The 21,248-nt window shown below is 42.7% G+C and overlaps 1 protein-coding gene across 7 annotated transcripts in view; it reads right to left on the bottom strand.

The window, feature by feature from the left end:
* Positions 1 to 21,248, bottom strand: part of PLCB4 (phospholipase C beta 4) — a 411,299-nt gene that overhangs the window by 89,840 nt on the left and 300,211 nt on the right. For all 7 annotated transcript variants that reach the window (XM_059134009.1, XM_059134005.1, XM_059134003.1 and 4 more), the window contains 5 exons: positions 13,022 to 13,101; positions 11,735 to 11,788; positions 6,242 to 6,323; positions 4,962 to 5,062; positions 4,197 to 4,254 (listed from right to left, as the gene is read on the bottom strand). In XM_059134009.1, the coding sequence (XP_058989992.1) occupies positions 4,197 to 4,254; positions 4,962 to 5,062; positions 6,242 to 6,323; positions 11,735 to 11,788; positions 13,022 to 13,101 (375 nt within the window). The remainder of the gene's footprint in view (positions 1 to 4,196; positions 4,255 to 4,961; positions 5,063 to 6,241; positions 6,324 to 11,734; positions 11,789 to 13,021; positions 13,102 to 21,248) is intronic.

Below are 21,248 nucleotides of genomic sequence, written 5' to 3'. Positions count from 1 at the left end.
CATGATCTTTGCTTCATTAAAGCTTTCGTGTTTCACAAAGAAAGCATAGCGCATTCTGGATAGTCCGAAGGCAAGGAAGAAGCTAAAAAAAATTTGCATTAGAGTCACAAAACGATCATGTTTATAGGAAATAGCAAAGAGGAAGAAGATCACTCCCAGGTGAACTCAGAGTAATGAGGTTGCAGAAGAGTCCCACACAGCCGTAAGCACAGTGGGGCAAATGGTCTACAATTCTGAGGGTTGACTGGTTTTCCGTGGGAATTTGGGGGAGTATTGAACCTACGACATTCACCTCTGGACCTCCAGAGCATTGCAAAGTGAGATCTAAACAACTTCTGAAAATAGGTCACAGAACTGTGCCCATATGCATGAGGAGACATGGGTCATCACTCCATTAGTATGTCCTTACTCTTACTGAGAAAAAGTATCATCAGGCTTTAACCCAAGCAGCACTGGGAGAGACAGATGTTGACCAAAAAATATTCAGATGAGATACAAAGAAGATAAAGGAATAATTTGCAAGAGGGGGCTTACCCAAAACACTAAATACCTCCTTTTCTTCCTGTGTCTATGTATTAAAGAATAAAGATATTATAAATGGAAAGTGATCACAAGCCCTTTCCTATGCAACAGCAAAATAAAACAAACAGGTCTAGCCCTAACATGATCATATAATGTGTGTGAGGCAGGGGGGAGATCACTAGCAACAAGTAAAACCGATTCTGGAAAATTGTGGTCATCTCAGACCTTTTCCTTCTTTTTCTCATCTCGATCTCTCTCTCCAGGCTTCCATGCATCTCCTGATTCTGTAGGCTGTCCCCATCAGTTATCACATTTGTGAGAGAATAAAGGTAAAACTGAAAGCAATTTGGCTTCTTATTGGAAATGTAGAAAGAGAAGTGAAATTCACTAAAGCTCAGGGACATTAATTCGCTCCACCACAGATAGCTGAGTTGGAAGTAGTATCTAACCACATGGCAACTCACAGTGTGTATATCTCTACAGGCTTCCTGAGGCTCTGGTTTACTATTTTCATAAAAACAGGAAGGAGAAAAGTTTCTCTGGGTCCACTGATGTGACCAAGAGGCAGAGCTGTAGCAAAATTTTAGATCTGAGTGCTGGATTTCCATGACTAAATCCATCATGGAGAATAATGGAAGGTATATGATGCTCACACTCTTCCCATCCACACTAAGCATTCTAAGGAGGAACCTAGGTAATTCACTAGGGCAGTGCTTCACAAACTTTAATATGCAGACAAATCACCTGGAGATGTTGTTAAATGCAGATTCCAAGTCAGTAGGTCTGGGGTGGGACCCAAGATTCTGCATTTCTAACAAGCTCCCACAGGATGCTGCTGCTGGTGGTCCATGGATCACACTTTGAGGGGATACTGAGAAGCAGATGAGAAGAAGGTCTAAAGGGAGGAGGTGGTGACCAAGAGAGTAAATGGCCAGTACTCTCTTCTCTCATTCCAGCTTCCTGGAAATACACATGAGTACACTGAACATAAAATTTTATCTAGAGAATAAAGGGATTTACAAGCTAGAAAGTGGTGGGTGGTAGCATGACTTTTTCCCCGTTACTTATTCTAATTGGTTAATGCTGGTATACACATGTCTATTGAATTTTGCTGTCAATCTCGTTATTCTGATGAACTCTTACTCAAAGAGTTTTTCAGTTGATAATTTTTGATAGGGTACTCAATCATCATCTTCAAACGATGAATAGAACCTTGTCCTTTTGCATTCACGAGACTCATTTATTTTTCCCATCTTATTGCATAATATGGTGCTTCTAACACAATGTTGAATTTTGGCTTGTTGACATGATTGTAGCTAAGGCATTTTGAAAACATTTGGATCTAAGCTTTTGGAGCCATAGACTCTTACACTGCAATGCCTGCTTCCTTCTTGAATGAATGCTATTTCCTTTCATTATGGGTTTTGAAGGTCATTCTGCCTAAAGCGTGCTTCTGATTTTGGAAAGAGGAGAATGGCCACTGTAGGATCCAAAAGAGGGTACAAGGAGCTGGCAGAATGTTTTCTAACTTTGACAAACTTCTTCAAGGGTACATTCAGATTGCTCTCTCGTCTTTCCAATTCCATTTGCTAGGATAGAAAAGGATGATATTTGGGCATTTAGATTAAAAACAAAGGCTGTACAAACTTATAGTTTCTATGGACAAACTTATAGTTTCTATGATCTAAAGAAATAAAGAATCACACTGATTCCATGTGTCCCAGCCCAAAAGGAAAGGTGCTTCCCTACCATGAGTGAGAAGCCAAGCAGAAGAAAATATAACAACACATGAGTGCTACTGGCCACTGTGATATTGATGTATAAAAGCTTATCAAATAATAAGTATTTGAAGAAAGAATTTGGATGGCAGAGCCAGGAAGCATGGATCGATCATATCTTTTAAAAATTAAATGTTACGTCTTAGACTCACAAAAATGACAAGTGATGACGGGGTAGGCTTACAGAAACAACCCATAAGAGAAAAGGCACGAGATAAGAGCCCACGAATGCCATGCCTGTCCTCAAGACTTCAGAATTTTTATTTTCATGCTGACATACATCATAAGGTCTCTGTCGTGTTTACTAGATGCCTGCATACCAGCTTCATCTCAGAGTAGGCAAAAGACCTTGTTCCTAGGAAGGAGCAAAGCAATGATACAGATTTTCTCTGTGCCTCCCAACAGTCTTCCCTCTTTAGCAAAAAGCAAGACTTTCCTGCCCATCTCACCAAAACTTAAGATGATCAGTGACCCAAAGTGCATGAAGAAGCTGAAGGAAATAAAAAAATACACCTTAAAAATAAAGCAGAAGAGGGGGAAGGAGTTAAAGGAAACAAAGCAAGGCAACTTAACTTCTGAGTGACAGTGGCACAGGAATGTGAATAATATCTGGGTAAAGATTATGAACATAGTAGTCACGTGACCAAAACTAGTGGGGTGGGAAAACTTGAAATGTCTTCAAGTGAAATCAATTCTGTATTGTACTGAGAGGCTTATTAAAAGTAGAGGCATCTGTGTGATAAACAGAATAGATAGTCTTCCCAGCACAAAGGCTATAGGCTCTGGTTATTTTAGCATTGACGGGGCGAGCCTACCAATGGGAAGTCACTGAGCCCTAACAGGGCAAGAAAACAGAAGCTCTTTGGCAAAGATGTGATTTGTCTCCACAAACTGCCAAATCACAGTCTGCCGGCTGCTGCCCATTCTTTGGGGCGAGACCTCATGTCTGGTGTGATACTCTCTCTTCAAAGCTTCTCCCTTTATATGGTATAATGGCTAAATTATACTAAAAACATTGTTTTGAAACAAAAATATATTGCCCATTCCATTAATGTGCTAGGAAAAAAAAAAGGACATTTTCCATTGTGGATCAGTAAGAGCTTCAGCGGGTTTCACTGAACAGAACAATCTTTCGTACGTGTAAAGAAAAAAAAAAGTTAATTTTAGTTGTCACAAAAGTTGCAACCATTATGTGTTCCAAAATATTTTTCTCTTGTGCTTCAGCGAATGTTGTCAACCAGTGCTGGTTGTTGCGTGAATCATATTCTAAATTGATCCCTAAACTTGTTATAAAAATAAAATGTAAAAATTTGACCCACCATCTAATTGACCTATTATGTACTATATTTTCACCCAGGAACTCCACTGTTGTGCTTGTTGTCAAAATATTCTCTTGGAACCTACGTATCGTTCTTACATGCAATCCATTAAGAGACAAAAATAAAGCTTTCCAGTCCATGCAAAGGTATGAGAAAAAGTTAGCAATGGAAAATCCGGCTACAGTGTGGGTAATTTCAATCCATTCTCTATTTAATGAGGTAGGAAGAGAAAAAAAAAAGTACCTTAAATATCATCTTGCAAAAACATAGACACATTTAATTAAATGAATATAGTATAAAATTCACACACACACACACACACACACACAGAACCAGAGCTATACATCACAGCAAGGAAACCAACAAAAAAAGCAGTGTGCAAAGCCGACGTGTAAGAAGTGCACGAACACAGGAGCAGCAGCTGATTTTTGCACCTGGTAAAGGAAGCCATATGGAAAGATCAGCAGGTCAGAAGCAAAGCGAACAGGGCAAATGGAAGCGGGCATGCAATGAAGACACTGGAGGAGGCAAGCCACTGCACACAGACTTTATGGAGTTAATGTATGAAAAAGCTTACTTCATTTAGAAAGCTCACTAATTGGTCTACCGTTAAATAATCAGTTTTGTCTCCATTGCTGAAAAGAAATTTATTAGAAAAAGTAAGTTTTTGTATATGATGCTACAGTAGGCACGATTTACATGTTGACATTTGTTGAGGATAATTCTAAACTTATCTTCTACCCCTGAAGTAGTGGTGCATTCTTAAAATGGCCAGAGACTGTTTGTAAGAACAAAAAACCAAAAACCAAAAAAAAAAAAAAAAAAAAAACCAAAAAACAAAAACAAAAACAAAAAAACCAACAACAACCCAACAACAAGAGAAAGAAAACACTCCCACTAGCTCATGGAAAATGTCTTCATTTCTTCCTTTTACCATTATAGAAAGCCGTTACTTTAAAAACAACATGTAAGTCATCCATTTGAGATAACTAGAATGAATGAACTTTTCCACAACATAATAACATTCCAAATCAAATCTAGTTAGTTCACATCATGGGTTAATACCTAAAGGAGCAGGTTAAAATTGTAGGTAGTTAGTAAAGCCAATGCAACGGGCGGAGGGGAGATCGTTCCAGGTGCTGCCATTAATTTTTGTAAAAGTTTCTCAAAAACTCAGAGCGAACTTTTACAGTGATAAGCTACGGGGTGAAAAATGGAACCCTAGCTACATAATCCTGGAGACTCTCAACATACTATATTCAAACATTACCACCAAAAAAAAAACATGTTTTAAAAGTCTAAAGGGACAAGAACATGACATTTTCTCAGAAGGAGAACTTACATTTTTTTAAAAAGATCCTCTATATCTGTCCGAGGACAAATCTTTTGTGTCAGTTCATAGAACTTTTCATAAGTAAATGCCGCAGGCTCAATTTCGTCATTCTGTAAAGAACAAAAGAGTGTCATAACTCATGCAACCTCTTTCTCCCTGGAGGGAAGGAATCTACTGGATCATGAAGCAAAGCAAATGACCACCTGGGATCCCAGGGCCTCTATCTTTGAGTCTTACTGAAAGAAGCCAGAAGGCCAATGCCGGCTGTGACCAGGCCATCCCGTCAGCACCCCGAGTGTGTAAACGGGTGTTTCCGGTGACACAGGGCAGCCGTGACTTGTGTGCTCAAACACTCACTGACTACAGCTGGGCTCCCTCTGGGAAACACTCCATAAAACAAACATAAAGAAATATTTCCTCTTTCTCTCCTTGACAGGGAAAAGCAAGTGCCTGCCTAAAGGACGCTGAATAAATCCAACCTAGTGATTACTTAGGCTTATCTTGCGAATTTTCACAAGACCCCATGAAGGAGCTCAGGACAACCAGGTAAAATTTTACTTCTCGATACTGAAGTTTGTATTTCCGATTGGATTTGTTAAAGTAGTAACAGGCTTAAGTCTTTCTTGCAGTCCATAAATTAATTCCAATTATTCAAATCCAAAGGGCCAGGAACGCAAATGGTTTGTGGAAGAAGGGGTGCTTTATAAAATACCCCACAGTCATCTTGAAGCACTGGTTATACTGGTCAGTTCAGGCTGACATTGTGCTTAGTCAAGGCAATGTGGTTGGGCTTCTCTAAGAAGCTTTCCAGGGGCGCCTGGGTTGCTCAGTCGGTTGGGTACCGGACTCTTGACTTCTGCTTGGATCATGATCCCAGGGTCTTAGGATTGAGCCCAGCATCCAGTTTTGCACTGGGCATGAAGCCTTCTTGAGATTCTCTCTCCCTCTGTGTGCCACCCCCCTCGCTCTGTCTCTCAAAAAATGAGTTTTCCAGAAGCTGTCTGAAAAAGCAGCCTGGCTGTCATTTCCTTTTCTTAATAAAACTGATTAAAACATTTTCAAGTACACTATTTGAATTTGAAAACATTTAGTTTAAAATGTCTAGAAAACAAAAGGCAGTCAGGCAGTCAGGCAGGCAGGCAGAAGCGAAAGCTACCTGTGCTTTACGTGACTGAAACCAGTTTTGAATCTAAACGACGTCAGTTGAACATAAATCAGCTGGCTTATTACATATGAGAACGTAAACAGACAAAATCATTTTAAAAACACATGGTTAAATGAATAAATACCTTTCCACTGGGAAGACCTAATTCCTTGAGTGCTTGAAAGATCACTTTTTCTGTTTTCCCCGATGCAAAGGTTCTAGTAATACTAGGGCAGAAAAGAAAGGGGGGAAGAAAAAGTCAAATTATTGTTAATTCTGTTTTCTGTGAGGCAAAAATCTAGCAATACTCAGGACTGTAGGATGGCAGGGAGAGAGGGGGAAGGGAAATACACTTAGTTTTCATTTCTAGGTATTTTTCACTTCCCTAACTAGCTCCCACAATATCCCTCTGGTTACACTCACGAGGCAATGTGATTCTCAGAAGGGTGTCCCCCCTGGATGTCCCAAGAAGCCCTGGACATACATACTGTTGGACCAAAACAATGACAAATGTTGGTCCTACCGAATAGCTTTCTCAGGAAAAAGGAATGTGGCAGATGGAATAGGTCTAGAATAAAGCTCATGTTGACGCTATCCAGGCTTGGGGGGAGAAACAGTCTCCTCTGAATTTCAGCCTCTGCTTGGGATGGCCCTTATACTTTGCTTTCATACTTACTTCAGCTGAGATGCACTATCAGATGAGTTTTTCATTTTTTTTTTAACATTTTATTTATTTAAGAAAGAGGGGGAGAACATGAGTGGGGGCGGGGAGGGGCAAAAGCAGAGAGAGAAGAAGACTCTCTGCTGAGCCAGGAACTCCCCAACAAGGCTCGATCCCAGGACCCTGAGATCATGACCTGAGCTGAAGTCAGATGCTTAAACGGACTGAACCACTCAGGTGTCCTTACATTTTTTTGAACTAAGTAAGCACCCTTGAGCTACACTGAAATGTTAGCTGCCTCAAAGATTAGGAAGTTTATTGAGAAAGGGATAGGCGTGGTGGGAAGGCGGGCGGGGGGGGGGGGGGACAGGGGAACACTCATTCAGTGTTTCAGTAGAATCTGGGTACTGCCCTAATACATGGTATTTCTGAATAAAGATGCCGCCCTTTAACCTGTATGGTGTACGTCAAGGCTAATAAAATGGGTAACACCTTAATAAGCCTGTTTCTCTTCTGATAAATACACTTGCAACACTCAGAATGACCTATTGAGGGGCGGAGCCGGTACCCTAGAATCCATTGTTGGCTGAGCTGTGCCTTAGCCAACCAACGGAGTCTTCATTCATTCTGTGGCTGGAAGCCTGGGGAGTCTGCCACCCTAATACCTGAAAGTCTAATTTCGCAAGTTCAGCCTCGACATGAGGGTAGAGCTGTTTCATGTGGAAAGCGTGGCTTTGGAAAGCCTCCTCTGTGAGCACAGGGGGGATTTGTAAGAGCACCTCCCCACACCCCACCCTGTCACACACTCTTCCATCCATGTTAAGTGGAAGCCAGCTCCCGATGTAAGCACGGAGAGCCAATTATTCTTGATGAGTAGGCGAGAGCACCTCTCCGAGTGCCCAGTACAGCTTCCCAAAATAGACTGGGGAGAGCTAACTTTAGGTAAAGGAATTGTTATGTGTTCATTCAAAGCTTTATTGTTTCATACTTGGTCCAAGAATACTTGGAGAAGTTCATTTTTAAGAATGGACACAGCAGCACTCGGCTCCAAGGAGGCCCACGGATTCTCTTTAACATATCTATAGACATGGTAGAGCGTACATATTTGACATCGAGTAACCTGGTTTCTAGTGTAGACGGTATTATGTCCACACTTTCCCACTTCTCTAGAGTTCATGGAATTTGGATACATTAAATTAGGTTGAGAAACAATTTAGCTGACCTTTGTAAAATAGGGGAAAGTAGCTAGCTATTCAATGTTCTCGCTCTCTCTCTCTCTTTTTTCTTTTTCATTTAATTATGTATTAATGTGAGAGCCAAAGGAGCCAGCATCTTCACAATCGGTGTGCCTGCAGGAGGAAACGGTCCACCTTGCTATCTCAGGGGTATCTTGGTGAACTTGAACCTCAGTTAGGTTCGGATAAGCATGAACAATGAGATGAGAACTGATCGACGTGGCCATGAACGTAGCTGGCACAGGGCCTGAGCCTTTCCAGCGAAACAGAAGTGGGTGCAGGGTCGAGGGAGGGAAGCGCAGGGAGGAAGGGGACAGTGTACAGGAATAGAATCTTTTGGCTAGAACTTACTGGAATGCCAAGAAATAAATAGGAAGCAGAATAAGAACATCTTGCAGGAGGAGGAGATACAAGCGTATGTATTTGGGGTAGAGGTGGGGGCACAGATCAAGAGATTGAGAGAGAAAGAAAAAAAACCAGGGCATCCGGTGCCAGGAGAGAGGAAAATCCATGTAGGAATATATTAGTGAGGGCAAAGTCAGAGCCCAACAACACAACTGTGCAAAAACCAGGGGCAAGAAGTAGCCATGTGGCTAGAGGGGCTTGTTCTCTGGCCCCCCCCCTTTCCTGAGGGGGCAATGTCACCAAGAATTTTCCCACCTCATTCAAAAAGAGACCAAACCCAGGATGGAAAATAGGAGCAAGGAAGTTGAATAAGAGTAAGACCATTCCCTCCCTCTATCTAATAAAGGGCCATATCGGACAGCTTAGGCCTCAAAATGGATTCCCTCAGGGGTAAGGCAGGTTATGGCGCAAAGGCAAATTCTTTGAGTTTCCAGTTACATTAGAGGCCCAGGAGAATGTCCTCTAACAGGTCCTGAGAGAAACGCCTTTTTTTTTTTTTTTTTAAAGATTTTATTTATTTATTTGACAGACAAAAATCACAAGTAGGCAGAGAGGCAGAGAGAGAGAGGAGGAAGCAGGCTCCCCGCTAAGTAGAAAGCCCCATGCGGGGCTCCATCCCAGGACACTGGGATCATAACCTGAGCTGAAGGCAGAGGTTTTAACCCACTGAGCCACCCAGGCTCCCTGAGAGAAATGCTTTTATCAAAGCCTATGGACATTTTAGATACCGTCATAGGCATTTGGTGGGAGAGTATTTATCAAGAACTGTGACTGATTCAACCCTTGCTATACACCCCCATGCCTACAAAGTACAAGTTAGGCTTCATGGCTAACAGGTACTCAGTGAGTTTTTGTTGAGTCAAAATAAACCACCTTCCCCAAAGGAAATGCTACAAAAGCAAATACACTTGAGTGGTGCCCAGTCCTATTAGAGTTCTGGTTCAATTCCATGTTCCAGCAGACTTTACAGGTGACTAAGACAGCAATGATTCTAGAAACCAAGTGAGTCACACTCTTTCCTTGCCCTCGATGGGCCTACAATTCACTGAGTGGTTTTAACACCATCTTTGCAAACATTCAGGGAGGGCTCATGTAGTCAAGCCTCAGTAGAGTCCTTCCTCAGTATAGTCCCCTTCATAGACAAGCTAAGCCTTTGGGACATAGATGGATTACACAGGAGCTGGGCTGCCATGACCATACCGGAAGCTCTCAGCCCTCTTTAATACAACAGTCTCCTTTAAGACTACTTCTAGCCAGAGCCCACAATTATCGTCTGGCTACCATTTCCCGACTCTCTAGCCACGGTTCCAACTCCAGGTTACAAGGAATAGAAAATGGCAAAGAAAAAGAGTGACTTTCAAAGCCTTAGGGTAGGAGGGACGATACTGAGTGTGAGTTTGAGAGAAAGACAGACTACATAAGATCATATACAGGGAGGTAAAAAGAGAGGGAGATAAAGAGTAAGACTTTCTTCATTAATCATTCGGACAATGTCCTGGATATTAAATTTCAGCTTATATTCAAGAGCAGGGGCCATTCCCAAGCTATGGAATAACTATGAAGCCAGATCTCTTCTAACAATATGCACACTATACTAATAGTTTCCATCTTCAGAACTCCAGAATGAAAGCGATGAAGTTGACATTTTAAAAGTGTTTACTCTTCATATCCATTAAAACATTCAGAACAACTTCCACCTAGCCCTTGGCAGCTCATCCACCAGGAGACTCATCTGCTTTTGTCTGGCTTGGTGTCAATTCTCCATCGACTCTGAACAAATGGCCCCTGAGTCACAGATGTCTTGTGTCAAACACCTGTTAATGCTGGCAGGCACCAAAGGGGTCATGTCAAAGCGAGCTAAAGAAAATGACAAAAGGATGGTAATCATTTTGGATGTGAACATACCCATAAAGATCTTTGAACCATACCAAAACTTCCAAGTTTGTCTAACAATGGCTTGATTAGAAGGATATATATAAATGAAACCCGAATTGCTAGTTAGAAGTGCTTCGATTGCAGTCTATGTGTTCTACTTTGTAGAACCATTTCACGAGCCTTATCTTGGAAGAAAAAGCAGGATGGTAAGGTATGTAAAAACAGAGCCAACCTAAAATTTCTGTTATCCACAGTGCTGTCTGTGCGAAGTTTGGGACTTATTACTTCAATATAGATTTTAAAGAAAAAAGGTACTATATGTTGGGCAGTAGGTGTAGAATGCTAGGATATATGAAAATAATTGTCCTGCTGTTGCTCAACAGAGCAAAGGATTTGAAAAAAAAAAAAAAAAAAAGAATTGGTGTAAAGTATCTTTGCCAACAATTATCAGTCAAGGGTGCGAGCAGGGCATTTTTTAAAAAAAAGATTTTATTTATTTATTTGACAGAAAAAGACACAGCAAGAGAGAAAACACAAGAAGGGGGAGTGGGAGAGGGAGAAGAAGGCTTCCCGCTGAGCAGGGAGCCCAGTGTGGGGCTCGATCCCAGGGCCCTGGGATCATGACCTGAGCCGAAGGCAGATGTTCAATGACTGAACCACCCAGGTACCCCCATCCTTTCCTTCCTTAAGATTTATTTATTTATTTTATCTCTAAGATCAAGGGCTTAAGCCAGGGTAGGCAGGGAGAAGAAGGGCAGAGGGAGAGGGAAAGAGAATTTTAAGTAGGCTTCACACTCAGCACAGAGCCCCACACAGGGCCTGATCTCTCTGAGATCAGGACCTGAGCTAAAATCAAGAGTTGGATGCTTAAGTGACTGAGCCACCCAGATGCCCCTGTTTTCTGCATTCTTGATTCCATTACCTTGGGCAGAGCAAGGGGGAAAAGTGACAGCTCTGAAGAGTGTGTGGTGGCAGGGAGAGTACACTTAGAGACCAAATGGCAAGAAGCCAAAGGTGTCCATGTGCGCCGCCCACCAGAGGAAGAACAAGGCCCCAACAGAGAAGAATCACGTCTCCACACAGTGGAGACACAGTCTACATACTTCCACTACAATACAATTTATAATAAAAACTTCTTTCAGTTTAGCTAATAGTTGCTCAGGGTAAGTCGATGAAAGACATTAAAATCCTAAGAAAAGTTGAAGATTAAAAAGAATACATCTTCAGATGTTCTTTGTCAAAGTAGAGTTAATGCTACCTATTCTTAGGAAAAATGCAAATTTACATCCACAAATGACTTTTAGAAACTGAACACGGCATTTGATGGACTGATTTAAACCAACCTTCCAGAAGCATCTTTAGTGAAAGCAATTAACAAGCACTTGTGGTGGGCTCTGTCTTTGGTCTGGTATCACAAGGGTTGGCCCAGGGTATGGAACCCAGACAGAAATGACTGACTTACCTCCTAACTGGAATTTTACCATTTGTGTTGGTCATAAATGCCAATTTCATCCAGCTGGAAAACAACCATGACAACACTGTTTCAATGTTTCTTAGGAGGAACACTTCAATTCAGCTAAGAACTTTTAAAGAAAGTTCATTCAAACAAACAACATTTATTCTGAAAACCAGAGACAGTATAATACACGGTGAGATCAATTTATGGTTATCAGGTTTGGCAAATACAGGAACCTCGGTTAAATCAATTTCAGAAAACAACCAATTTTTTTTTTTACAGGTATGTGCCAAATACTGCCCACGATATGCTTTTACTCAAAAATTGTTACTTATAGGAAATATAAATATAACTTGGAGTCCCGTATTTTTCCCAGCAACCCTAGATGAACTAGAAATTTGGGGGCTTACACTGAGCAAAACAATTTATAGGTACTTCTTTGCAACTGCTACTCTTAAAGCACCTGCCAAAGGGACCAAAAGTAAGGGTGAAGGTAGACAGAAGGCTGCCCTCTGTTCCTCCTGCTGGACAGTCCAAGGATTCACATCCTTGGTGCTGGGCCTGTTTGTGAGTGCAGGTTTATTCCTATAATTTCTTAGCATAGTTCCCTCTGTACCTACAGCTGCCAGTCCATGGCCTCTTGATGGCAGGGAGCCTGATTCCTCCCTAAATTCCTGATTTTTAAATAGGCTGACTTGGGCTTTGGCTGGGCTTTCTCCTTGAGTAACTTTCACTTCACTCCGATGGAATAACTTGGGAAGAGTTAAAAATCTACCACAGTGATCTCTCTCTGGATTTTGGATTCTGTGAGCTGGGGTAAGGTCCGCACGTTTGGATCCCTGACTGAGTGTTGAACAGTCCTTGGGGCCAGTGCTCCTTTCTGACGCTAGAAAAGGGAGCTCTAGTAAGTGCCTCTCTTGGCCACACTCCCCAATTCTCAGTCTCACACAACAGAGGCTCCAGCTACAATGGCACCCAACTACGGCCTGGGGCATGGAGAACTCTTTACCAGCACTCAGTCTGGGGCCTAGGACCCAAAAGACACTGGAGTTCCAGCATCTTCCTGCCAGCAACCACTCCTTTCTTATCAGTTTGGGCCATGGGTTGATCACACATGCCCTGCCAAGTGGCATGAAGAGTCCAGGTGTGTGTTGGGAACTTTTTCTCCATGTCGGGAGCATGGAAGGGAAAACAAGGATGATGTCGCCTGGACATCTATTAAGCCTTCATGTCCTAAACCGACCTTTTGCTTTTTAACATCCAAGAACAAAGAGTGATGTAAATAAAACTCACTGTTTCTTGAGGCAGGTCATTGGACTGACATTGTTGGCCCTGAAGTTGTGTATGATCGATCTCAGTCCTTCTACCCATTGCTGAAAGAGAAAGAAAAAAGCATTCCTGGTGAGCAAAATCCACAGGAACTGAAAATGGTGGTTTTTATTAGACAGCCCGTATCCACTCAGTATAAGAATAATATAAATTCTTATTTTATCTCCTCCCTGCCACAGAGCAATCTTCATTTTGCATGCCATACTTTATTCTTTAATAAACAGCTTTCATTCTTTCCGTGAAGATAAATGTAACATCTAGAGCATCATTAAACACTGGGTTGTCACAAAGGAATGCTGCCCACTGATTGACTTGTTAAACCTTCTATTTCCAGCCTGTTTAAATAGAAATCCTTTCTCAGCCACTGGCAATCTTCATTATTTCCAAGCAACGTTATACAACACATGATGACATATTTAGCTATTCCCATTTTTAGAGGATGAATGCATTTGGGGTTCATCAATTTTATCGTGGGATTCTATTTCAATCTAAGAATTTGGTACATAGCTTACCTGTCTGTGTTTTCCAGCAGAGCCTTAAAAAGGAAAGCATGCACGGATTGCCGGGGAATCCAGCGCAAACAGCAAAGGGCTTACATAATTTCTGTATAAGGTCTTGGACCTCAGTTTTAGTTCATAACATCACTCCATGGATTTACAAGGAAACGTGAAGGAAGACTGTTCATGGCAGTAAAGGAATTTGGGTCTGGTAAGGACATTCTATTAGAAAAGGTTGGCCCATGAATTAAGGCCAACTCTGCCCCTGAGTCCAATAACTGATGCCAATGAATGCCACACCAAGTTGCTAAAATAAAGAATCACACCCTTGGAAACATGTTTTGCAGCAAATTGATACTGGGGGGTGGAAACAGAGCTGAGGCCTCCACAAAAGCCAGTATCTTACCTTCTTTGGTTTATAGTCTGACTGCTGTAGCTCTGTGCTGAGAAAGGGAACATATTTGGGGATAGAGAATAGTAAAGACGTAAAGCCTACCTGCACTGTCCACTAGGCACATGTGACTATTTAAATTGAAACTGAATAAAGGTACAGTTCGGCGTCTCCATTTCACTCATCACATATCAAGAGCTCGAAAGCCGACATGGGGCCAGAGGCTTAATCCGCTGAGCCACCCAGGCGCCCCAATATTACCAGGTACTTTAATGTGGACTAGTGATTTAGTCCTTGCAAGGACCAGAGGTAAAGACTGAGTTCTGTAATGTGTGTGTGGTTTTAATTCACTGTGATAAAGTGCAAGTGACATTAAATTGAACAGCAGAATTATTTTTCAGTGAACAGTTCCATGGCATTATTCACAATGTTGTACAACCTTCACCACCATCCATCTCCAGAACTCTTTTTTTTTCTTGCAAAACTGAAACTCTGTCCCCATTACACAGCTCCCTATTTTCCTCTCCGTCCCTAACTCTGGCAACCACCATTCTATTTTCTGTCTCTATGAATCTGCCCTTCCTAGGTTCTTCATAAAAACGAATCATACAGTATTTGCTCTTTGACCAAGTGGACTGGTATAATGTCCTCAAGGCTCAGTCAGTTCACAGCATGTGTCAGAATTTCCTTCTTTGTAAAGGCTGAATAATACTCCGTTGGTTGTGTAGACCATTTTGTCTTCTTCATTCATCTATTGATGGACACCTGGGTTGCTACTGTGATTAATGGTGGCTATTGGAATGGATGCTTCTGTGAACACAGGTGTACCAATATCTCTTCAAGTGCCTGCCTTCAATATTTTGGAGTATATACTCTGAGGCAGAATTATTGGATCCTATGGTAATTTTTTTTTTTTTTTTCCTGAACCACCACGCTGATTCCCACGGCAGCCGTGTCATTTTCTATTCCCACCAACAGTGCATGTGGGTTCCGATTTCTTCACCTCCTTATTGACACCTGCTTTGTTTTGTTTTTCCTGGTTTTTTTTTTTTTTTTTCCATTATGAGAATAGTCATCCTAACGGGTAGGAGTCTAATGGAGAGTTTTGGCTTTCCTCTTTATGCTCCAGTCATACCTAACAGTTTTCTGAAGGGGGACTTAGGAGCCAAAAGAGGTCAGTTTCCTTCCACAACTAGAAAAGGCCATTTCCTGAGGACCATAAATAGCACTGAAAGCCTCATGATGGTGACACCAGGATTCTGAGGGAGGAGGAAAAAAGGCAATAGTAGAATTAAAGAAATGCCTTATTATTTTCATCATCAGGCTTTACTTCCTCTGTCAGGCTAAATATGGGACTATAACTCCCTGGGGACCATCAAATATCCTGCTGTTGGTCTAACAAACCACAGGCTCACACAGTTTCCCAAGAGGAGACAGAAAAACGTAAATAATTAGGTTGGCATTCACTGGGCAGCATTTTCTCAACCTGAAGGCTTGTTACGTGTCCCAAAACACAAAACAGAGTCCATGGTTTCCTAGGGCAAAGAACTGGGCAATTTCTGAGACTGTTCACTGGCTTTTTCTGAGCATCCTGATTTAGTTGTTCCTAAAAATAAATTACAGAGATACCAGACTTTGAGGAGGTTTAAACAACTCATCCATCTTTTGAAAATGTAATGCTGGTAAAGAAATCTTGTTTATTGCGACAGAAAGGTCTCCGGGAGTGACCTTTGAGGTCACCACTCCAGGGACAGTACTCATGCTTTAGTTAGTAGGAAATGCCACTGGAATCATCCTAGGCCCTAAAGGGCACCGGGGTGGGGGAGACTGTGGCTTCTTCTCTTTGTGATGATGAAAGTGAGGGTCAAGGGCCTTGCCCAAGATCACAGAGCAGCTGGCACAAGGCTGAGGGGCAGTAAGAAGTCTGTTTTTGTCTGCCCGTCCTTAGGGCGTGTTCACAACTTCTCCCTCCATGACATGGAAAAGTCCCATCAGGCCTTTCCTTTTCTCTACCGTCTCCCAGGTAATGGACACCTAGCATATTAAGGTCAAGGGGCCTTAGGAAATAATGTTCAGGGACGCCTGGGTGGCTCAGTTGGTTGGACGACTGCCTTCGGCTCAGGTCATGATCCTGGAATCCCGGGATCGAGTCCTGCATCGGGCTCCCGGCTCCATGGGGAGTCTGCTTCTCTCTCTGACCTTCTCCTCATTCATGCTCTCTCTCACTGTCTCTCTCTCAAGTAAATAAATAAAATCTTTAAAAAAAAAAAGGAAATAATGTTCAATGGTTTGTTTTGCTGTTTCTAACAAAGTAGATGAAATGCCAGCAGGTGTCAGTAGAGCCCTAGAGTTTAGCTGAAAAGTTGTACCGGGGTGAACTGGATACATAGAAACTTTGTTGAATGCTTCTAGATGAACAGAAGAAAAAAATAAAACAAAAAACTATGACTTAGGTGTGTTTCCCTGAATTGCTGAAAATAAGCACAGACATTGACAGTCTGTGTAATGCCCCAACTTTCATTTCCTATGCCCCAACTTCAAGCCCAGGACTGCATGTTTCTAGAAGGATCATTCCCTGACAGATGTTGCGCACACTCACTGGCTCAATGGTGACACACTTGAGATAGGATTCCTACTACGCTGGGTGCTTCCCTCTGGTCCGGCCATGCTGAGTGGGCCCATGCAGGAAAACCAGCCTAAAGGATCCACTGGATTCGGATGTCCAGTGCAGTTTCTCCCCGTCCCCACCAGGTTGTTCTCTTCATGTCTTCGATCTTTTCTAATTCTAACTTCAATTAAAGCTTATTTCAGCTCATCTTAGGAGAAAGGCAAGAAAGGTCCTTTCAGGGACTCTTGTGGGCTTGGATGGATGGCTTAGGAGAAAAGGAGGGAGAAAGAGAAGCTGCCTTTCATTTCCTCCTAGGGACTTACAACCTCCCCTCTGGGACTCCTTGTTCTGCATCCATTTTCCAGGCAAAGGGTGTTGGCCTCGCCCTTAGCGGTCTCCTTTGCACCCCCCCCCCAGCCCCCGGGGGGAGCACTGGACTGTCAAGGACAAAACAATCCTGTTCCCACTGAAAAAAGCAGCTGAAGGGCATAGACATAACAAAACAAAACCAAAAAATTATGAATTTACACAGGGTGTATACCTCCCTTTTTCCCTTTAAAAATATTTGGTAGGTTTTTTGTTGTTGTTGTTTATTTGCTTTTTTAAAGGTTAGGGAACCAGTATTCAAATGTCCTTTGCAAAAGAATGTAAAGCAAGAAAGTATATAGCAAAAAGTAAACATCACCTCAGATTCTATTACTGACATCAAGAGCAAGCCACTTGACAACATTTTGGTATTTGAACTCTAAGCCTTTTTTTATGTACATATAGCTTTGTCATCCTAAAATAACTAGTCCCATTACTTGCTAGTCAGTACCACGTCAGGTAGAGTTGATGTTCTTTTAACTCCATCTTAGCTCTAGGTTTTGTTCCAGAAGCGTCCTTTACAGTCTTTAGTCAAAACAGCATGTTGTCAAAGTAAAAAAATAACACAGACCCTGTGACACTCTCCAAGTGTGCTATGTGATTTTTTTTCTCCAAAGGGAACACTCCGTGGTATCACCCTTCATCTTTTGGTGGGTGGTTCTTCGCTCTCAAAGAGTTGGCTACTGGTGGAAGTGGTGGAGGCAATCTTAACTAAGTCTGCTCCAAGTTAACTACAGACTTGTTACGAGGGGTGTAGTCCAGGACAACAGCGTCACTTGGAATTGTTAAAAGGCAAATCAGGAGGCCCTATCTATGAAACCTGTCCCTAGGGCTGGGGAAGAGAAATCTGTGTTGAAATGAGCTTTCCAAATGGCTCTTTTGCAAATTTGCCTATAAAGGCACCGTTCTGAACCCAAGCCACGCAGACAAAAGGTTGGCTCCTAGACCAATACCATCAACATGTCCAGGTTGCTTGTTAGAACCACAAAATATTAGGTCTCATCCCACCGAGACCCACTGGATCAGAGTCCTCCTTTAATAAGATCCTGGGGACACGCGTGTGCACACGCCAGCTTGAGAAGCACAGATTTAGAAGAGGGCCCCTCCCACCTGGAGTATCTACTTCTGTTGCCCACCTAGGACGATCCGGGTTTCATTTCCTATGGGAGACGACGGTTTCCTACAGGGCTTTTGTCTGGGATATCTGGTCTTCTAGTAAGGGCTCTGGAAAGAGCTCCCCTCCAGTTCCCGACTTACCTTGTTTTTGTCCTATCCCTCCCTACCTGGGCTGAACAAATCTGCATTTGCTAGCATGTGACCTACTTGGGTTCACTAGCTTGCATGTGCAAACAGGAGGTAGCAAGACATTGCAGGGAGTGACTTTCACCTTCCCGATGTCCGCACTGTGAAAAGAATCAATGGACGGGGCCATCTGAGATGTTTAAAATATGGGACCTTCTCATAAACCCTGACCCGTGGAGAGCTTCTGTTTCTGGTTTTTTTGTTTAGGTACCTGGGGATCAGAAAAAGTCAAGGCAGATCTCAGCTGGCTATTCTCAAGGTGCTCAATTGCTCTAAACAGTTACTTACTCGTTATTTGCTCAAACAACATGAGCCAGGAATTTATAGAACTTGAAATACAGCCTTGATTCCACTGTACTGTGACTTCTGGTAATAAGATTCGTTTTACGGATGGGGTTCAGGGCGGGCCACCAGAATGTGCCACTTTGGCACTGCATTATTTTGAGCTGAAGACAATCAAGACCAGATAAACTCAAGAAGAGCTTTTTACCTCTCTCTTAACTGCCTAAAAGAATTTAGATAGAGGCTTGTACCAGGAAGAGAGCTATTACCAAAGATAACTATTTTCTTTTTCTTTCTTCTTCTTCTTTTTTTAAACACAAGAAAGTCTTCACCACAGGGCAGGACAACCATTTGTTTCCAAACATTTGCCTTTCTCATCTTCCTGTGAATTGTCTTCCTCACCTCTGAAGCCCCAGAGCCGTACCCCCTTTCTCCTTAGCTCAGGATGGCAAGTACACCTCAATTACCTGATTATCAGAGAGCCTTTCATATCTTGAGGGGCTTCTGTACACACGTAATTAGATTTCTTTTTCTCCTATTCATCTCTCTCTTATTAGAGGTGGATGTCTCAGCCAGGAGCCCAGAAAAGTAGAGGGAAATTCATTTTTCCTCCCTTAAATCCATGCATTAGAGACAAACTATGAAGCTTTCCAAGATTTCCACAGGGTCTAATGTTGCAGCAAGATAAGACTCTTTATAATGTGCTAGGATGTAAAATTGCAACTTCTCACAAAATTCCAGAGGAAGAATCAGAGTGGAGTAACTATCTTTATATTCAAGCAGAAACTTGGTTTTAGGAAGACATTTGAGCTTTAAAGAGTGTTATTAGACTGAAAAGACACTGTAGGTAGAACTCTACATATTTCCTCTAATGGGTTTATACATGTAAAAGGAAGGAAATGAATTCAGTTGTCAGGGTCAGGTATCGGTTGCCATTAAATTGTCGATACTGACCATTTCAAAGACAGGCCAAGCAAAAGCCATTTCCAGCTGGTACACTGTTACAACAATACTGTGTGGCTATTACTCAGAGACCAGATTAGTAGTTCCCAGAACTTGTTGTACCTTAGAAGCCTCTGGGGAGCCTATAAGACATTTCAGAAGCCTGGATGCCTCTCCTGGAGATTCTTATTAATAATCTGAGCCCAGTCGGACCATCAAGCTACCTTTTAGAGACTGTAGGTAATTCTAATGTGAACCTACAATGGAAGCACCACGGAACCAGACCACGTGCACTACATGTGGTGTAGGCCAGTATTTTTCAGACTTTACCCGGCATCTGGATCACTTGGGAAATTTTCTCAAGACAGATTAGGATTTAATAGGTCTACAGTGTCTTTCCTGAAGAGTCTACATTTCTTGCAATCTTCCAAGACAGGCCATGGGGGCTGGCATGACCTTCTGTGCCCTGTTCACACAAGAGGTGCAGCGTTTGGACGTCATTTCTAGAAAAAAATCACTTATCTTGTGCACGGTTAAGAAGTCCACTGATGAGAAAGCAGTCCTACTCTCCATTATGCTGGTTTTTCTCAAGTGGCCCTCCGATCAGCAGCATGAACATCCCCAAGGAGCATTATTAGAAGTGACAACTTTCAGGCCCCACCTAAAAATCTACAGATTTGGCCACACTGGGGATGGGGCCCAGTTACCTGCATTTTACCAGGCCCTGCAGGTGCCTCTAATGCCACAATCATGTGGTGCTAGTGTCAGAGCACCTGGTACTGATCACGGGTAAAGATAACCGAAGAACGTGCGGAGGTGGCCACAGGAGGACCGACTTGTCTGGTTTCGCTTTTTGAACAATTTTATTGAGGTACAATTTATATACGATGAATGGCCTAGGAGCTGCTGATTCAAAGTTCTTACATGCTACTAAGCATGCTTAGGGTAAGAGTACTGCCAAGGGAGACACTTTGAATTTTCAATCTTCACTCCCTTGTTTCGGATGAAATTCGCACAAAAATCGCAGTATGTGCTCAAGTATTTTAAAGAAAGTTACAAGCACCACGAAAGCGGAACCGGTGTCCAGAAGGAGGCTGGCTCAAGGGCCAGCATATCTAGTTGCTGGTGATGTTGTAGGATCTCAGGAGGCAGCAGGAGATGGCCCCGGGGAAGGCCCTTAGAAGTAACAGCCCCCCAGGACTGTGAGAGAGGGAAGCACAGCATCTGGACAGGTCGGATCTGAAAGTCTGGGCTTTGGTGAGAACATTTATTGAATAACTTCGATAGGAGCGCCTGGGTGGCTCGGTCGTTTAAGCCTCTGCCTTCAGCTCAGGTTATGATCCCAGGGTGCTGGGATCGAGTCCCGTGTGGAGCTCCCTGGCCAGCAGAGGGCCTGCTTCTTTCTCTCCCTGCCTCTTCCTCTCGCTCTGCCTGCTGCTCCCCCTGCTTGTGTTTTCTGTATCAAATAAATAAACAGAATCTTAAAAAATGAATGAATGAGTGAATGAAAGGTACAGAAACAAGACAGATGTCTGTTTCCCAGAACTAGGGTACTTATGCCCCCACTGGTCCAGCGATCAGGTCTGAGCGCCAGAGCTGGAGCCAACACAGCAGCAGGACTAAGTAAGAGCTGAGGGCCTGTGTTCTTAAAGTCTTGGTCCCTATGGTCTTCACCCCAGTGCTGAAACAGAGCCTGGCCCCGGGATGACCAAACCCCAGAGGCAGACACAGGAGAGCAGAGAGATTGGTGACTGATGCAGGACTTGACACCCCACCCCCACTCCGTTGCCAAAAATCACATTT

The sequence above is a fragment of the Mustela lutreola genome, chromosome 9 (assembly GCF_030435805.1).
Source record: "Mustela lutreola isolate mMusLut2 chromosome 9, mMusLut2.pri, whole genome shotgun sequence".
NCBI classification, from domain to species: domain Eukaryota; kingdom Metazoa; phylum Chordata; class Mammalia; order Carnivora; family Mustelidae; genus Mustela; species Mustela lutreola.
Note: the sequence above shows the minus strand (reverse complement) of the source record. Positions and strands in the feature narration are given on the sequence as shown.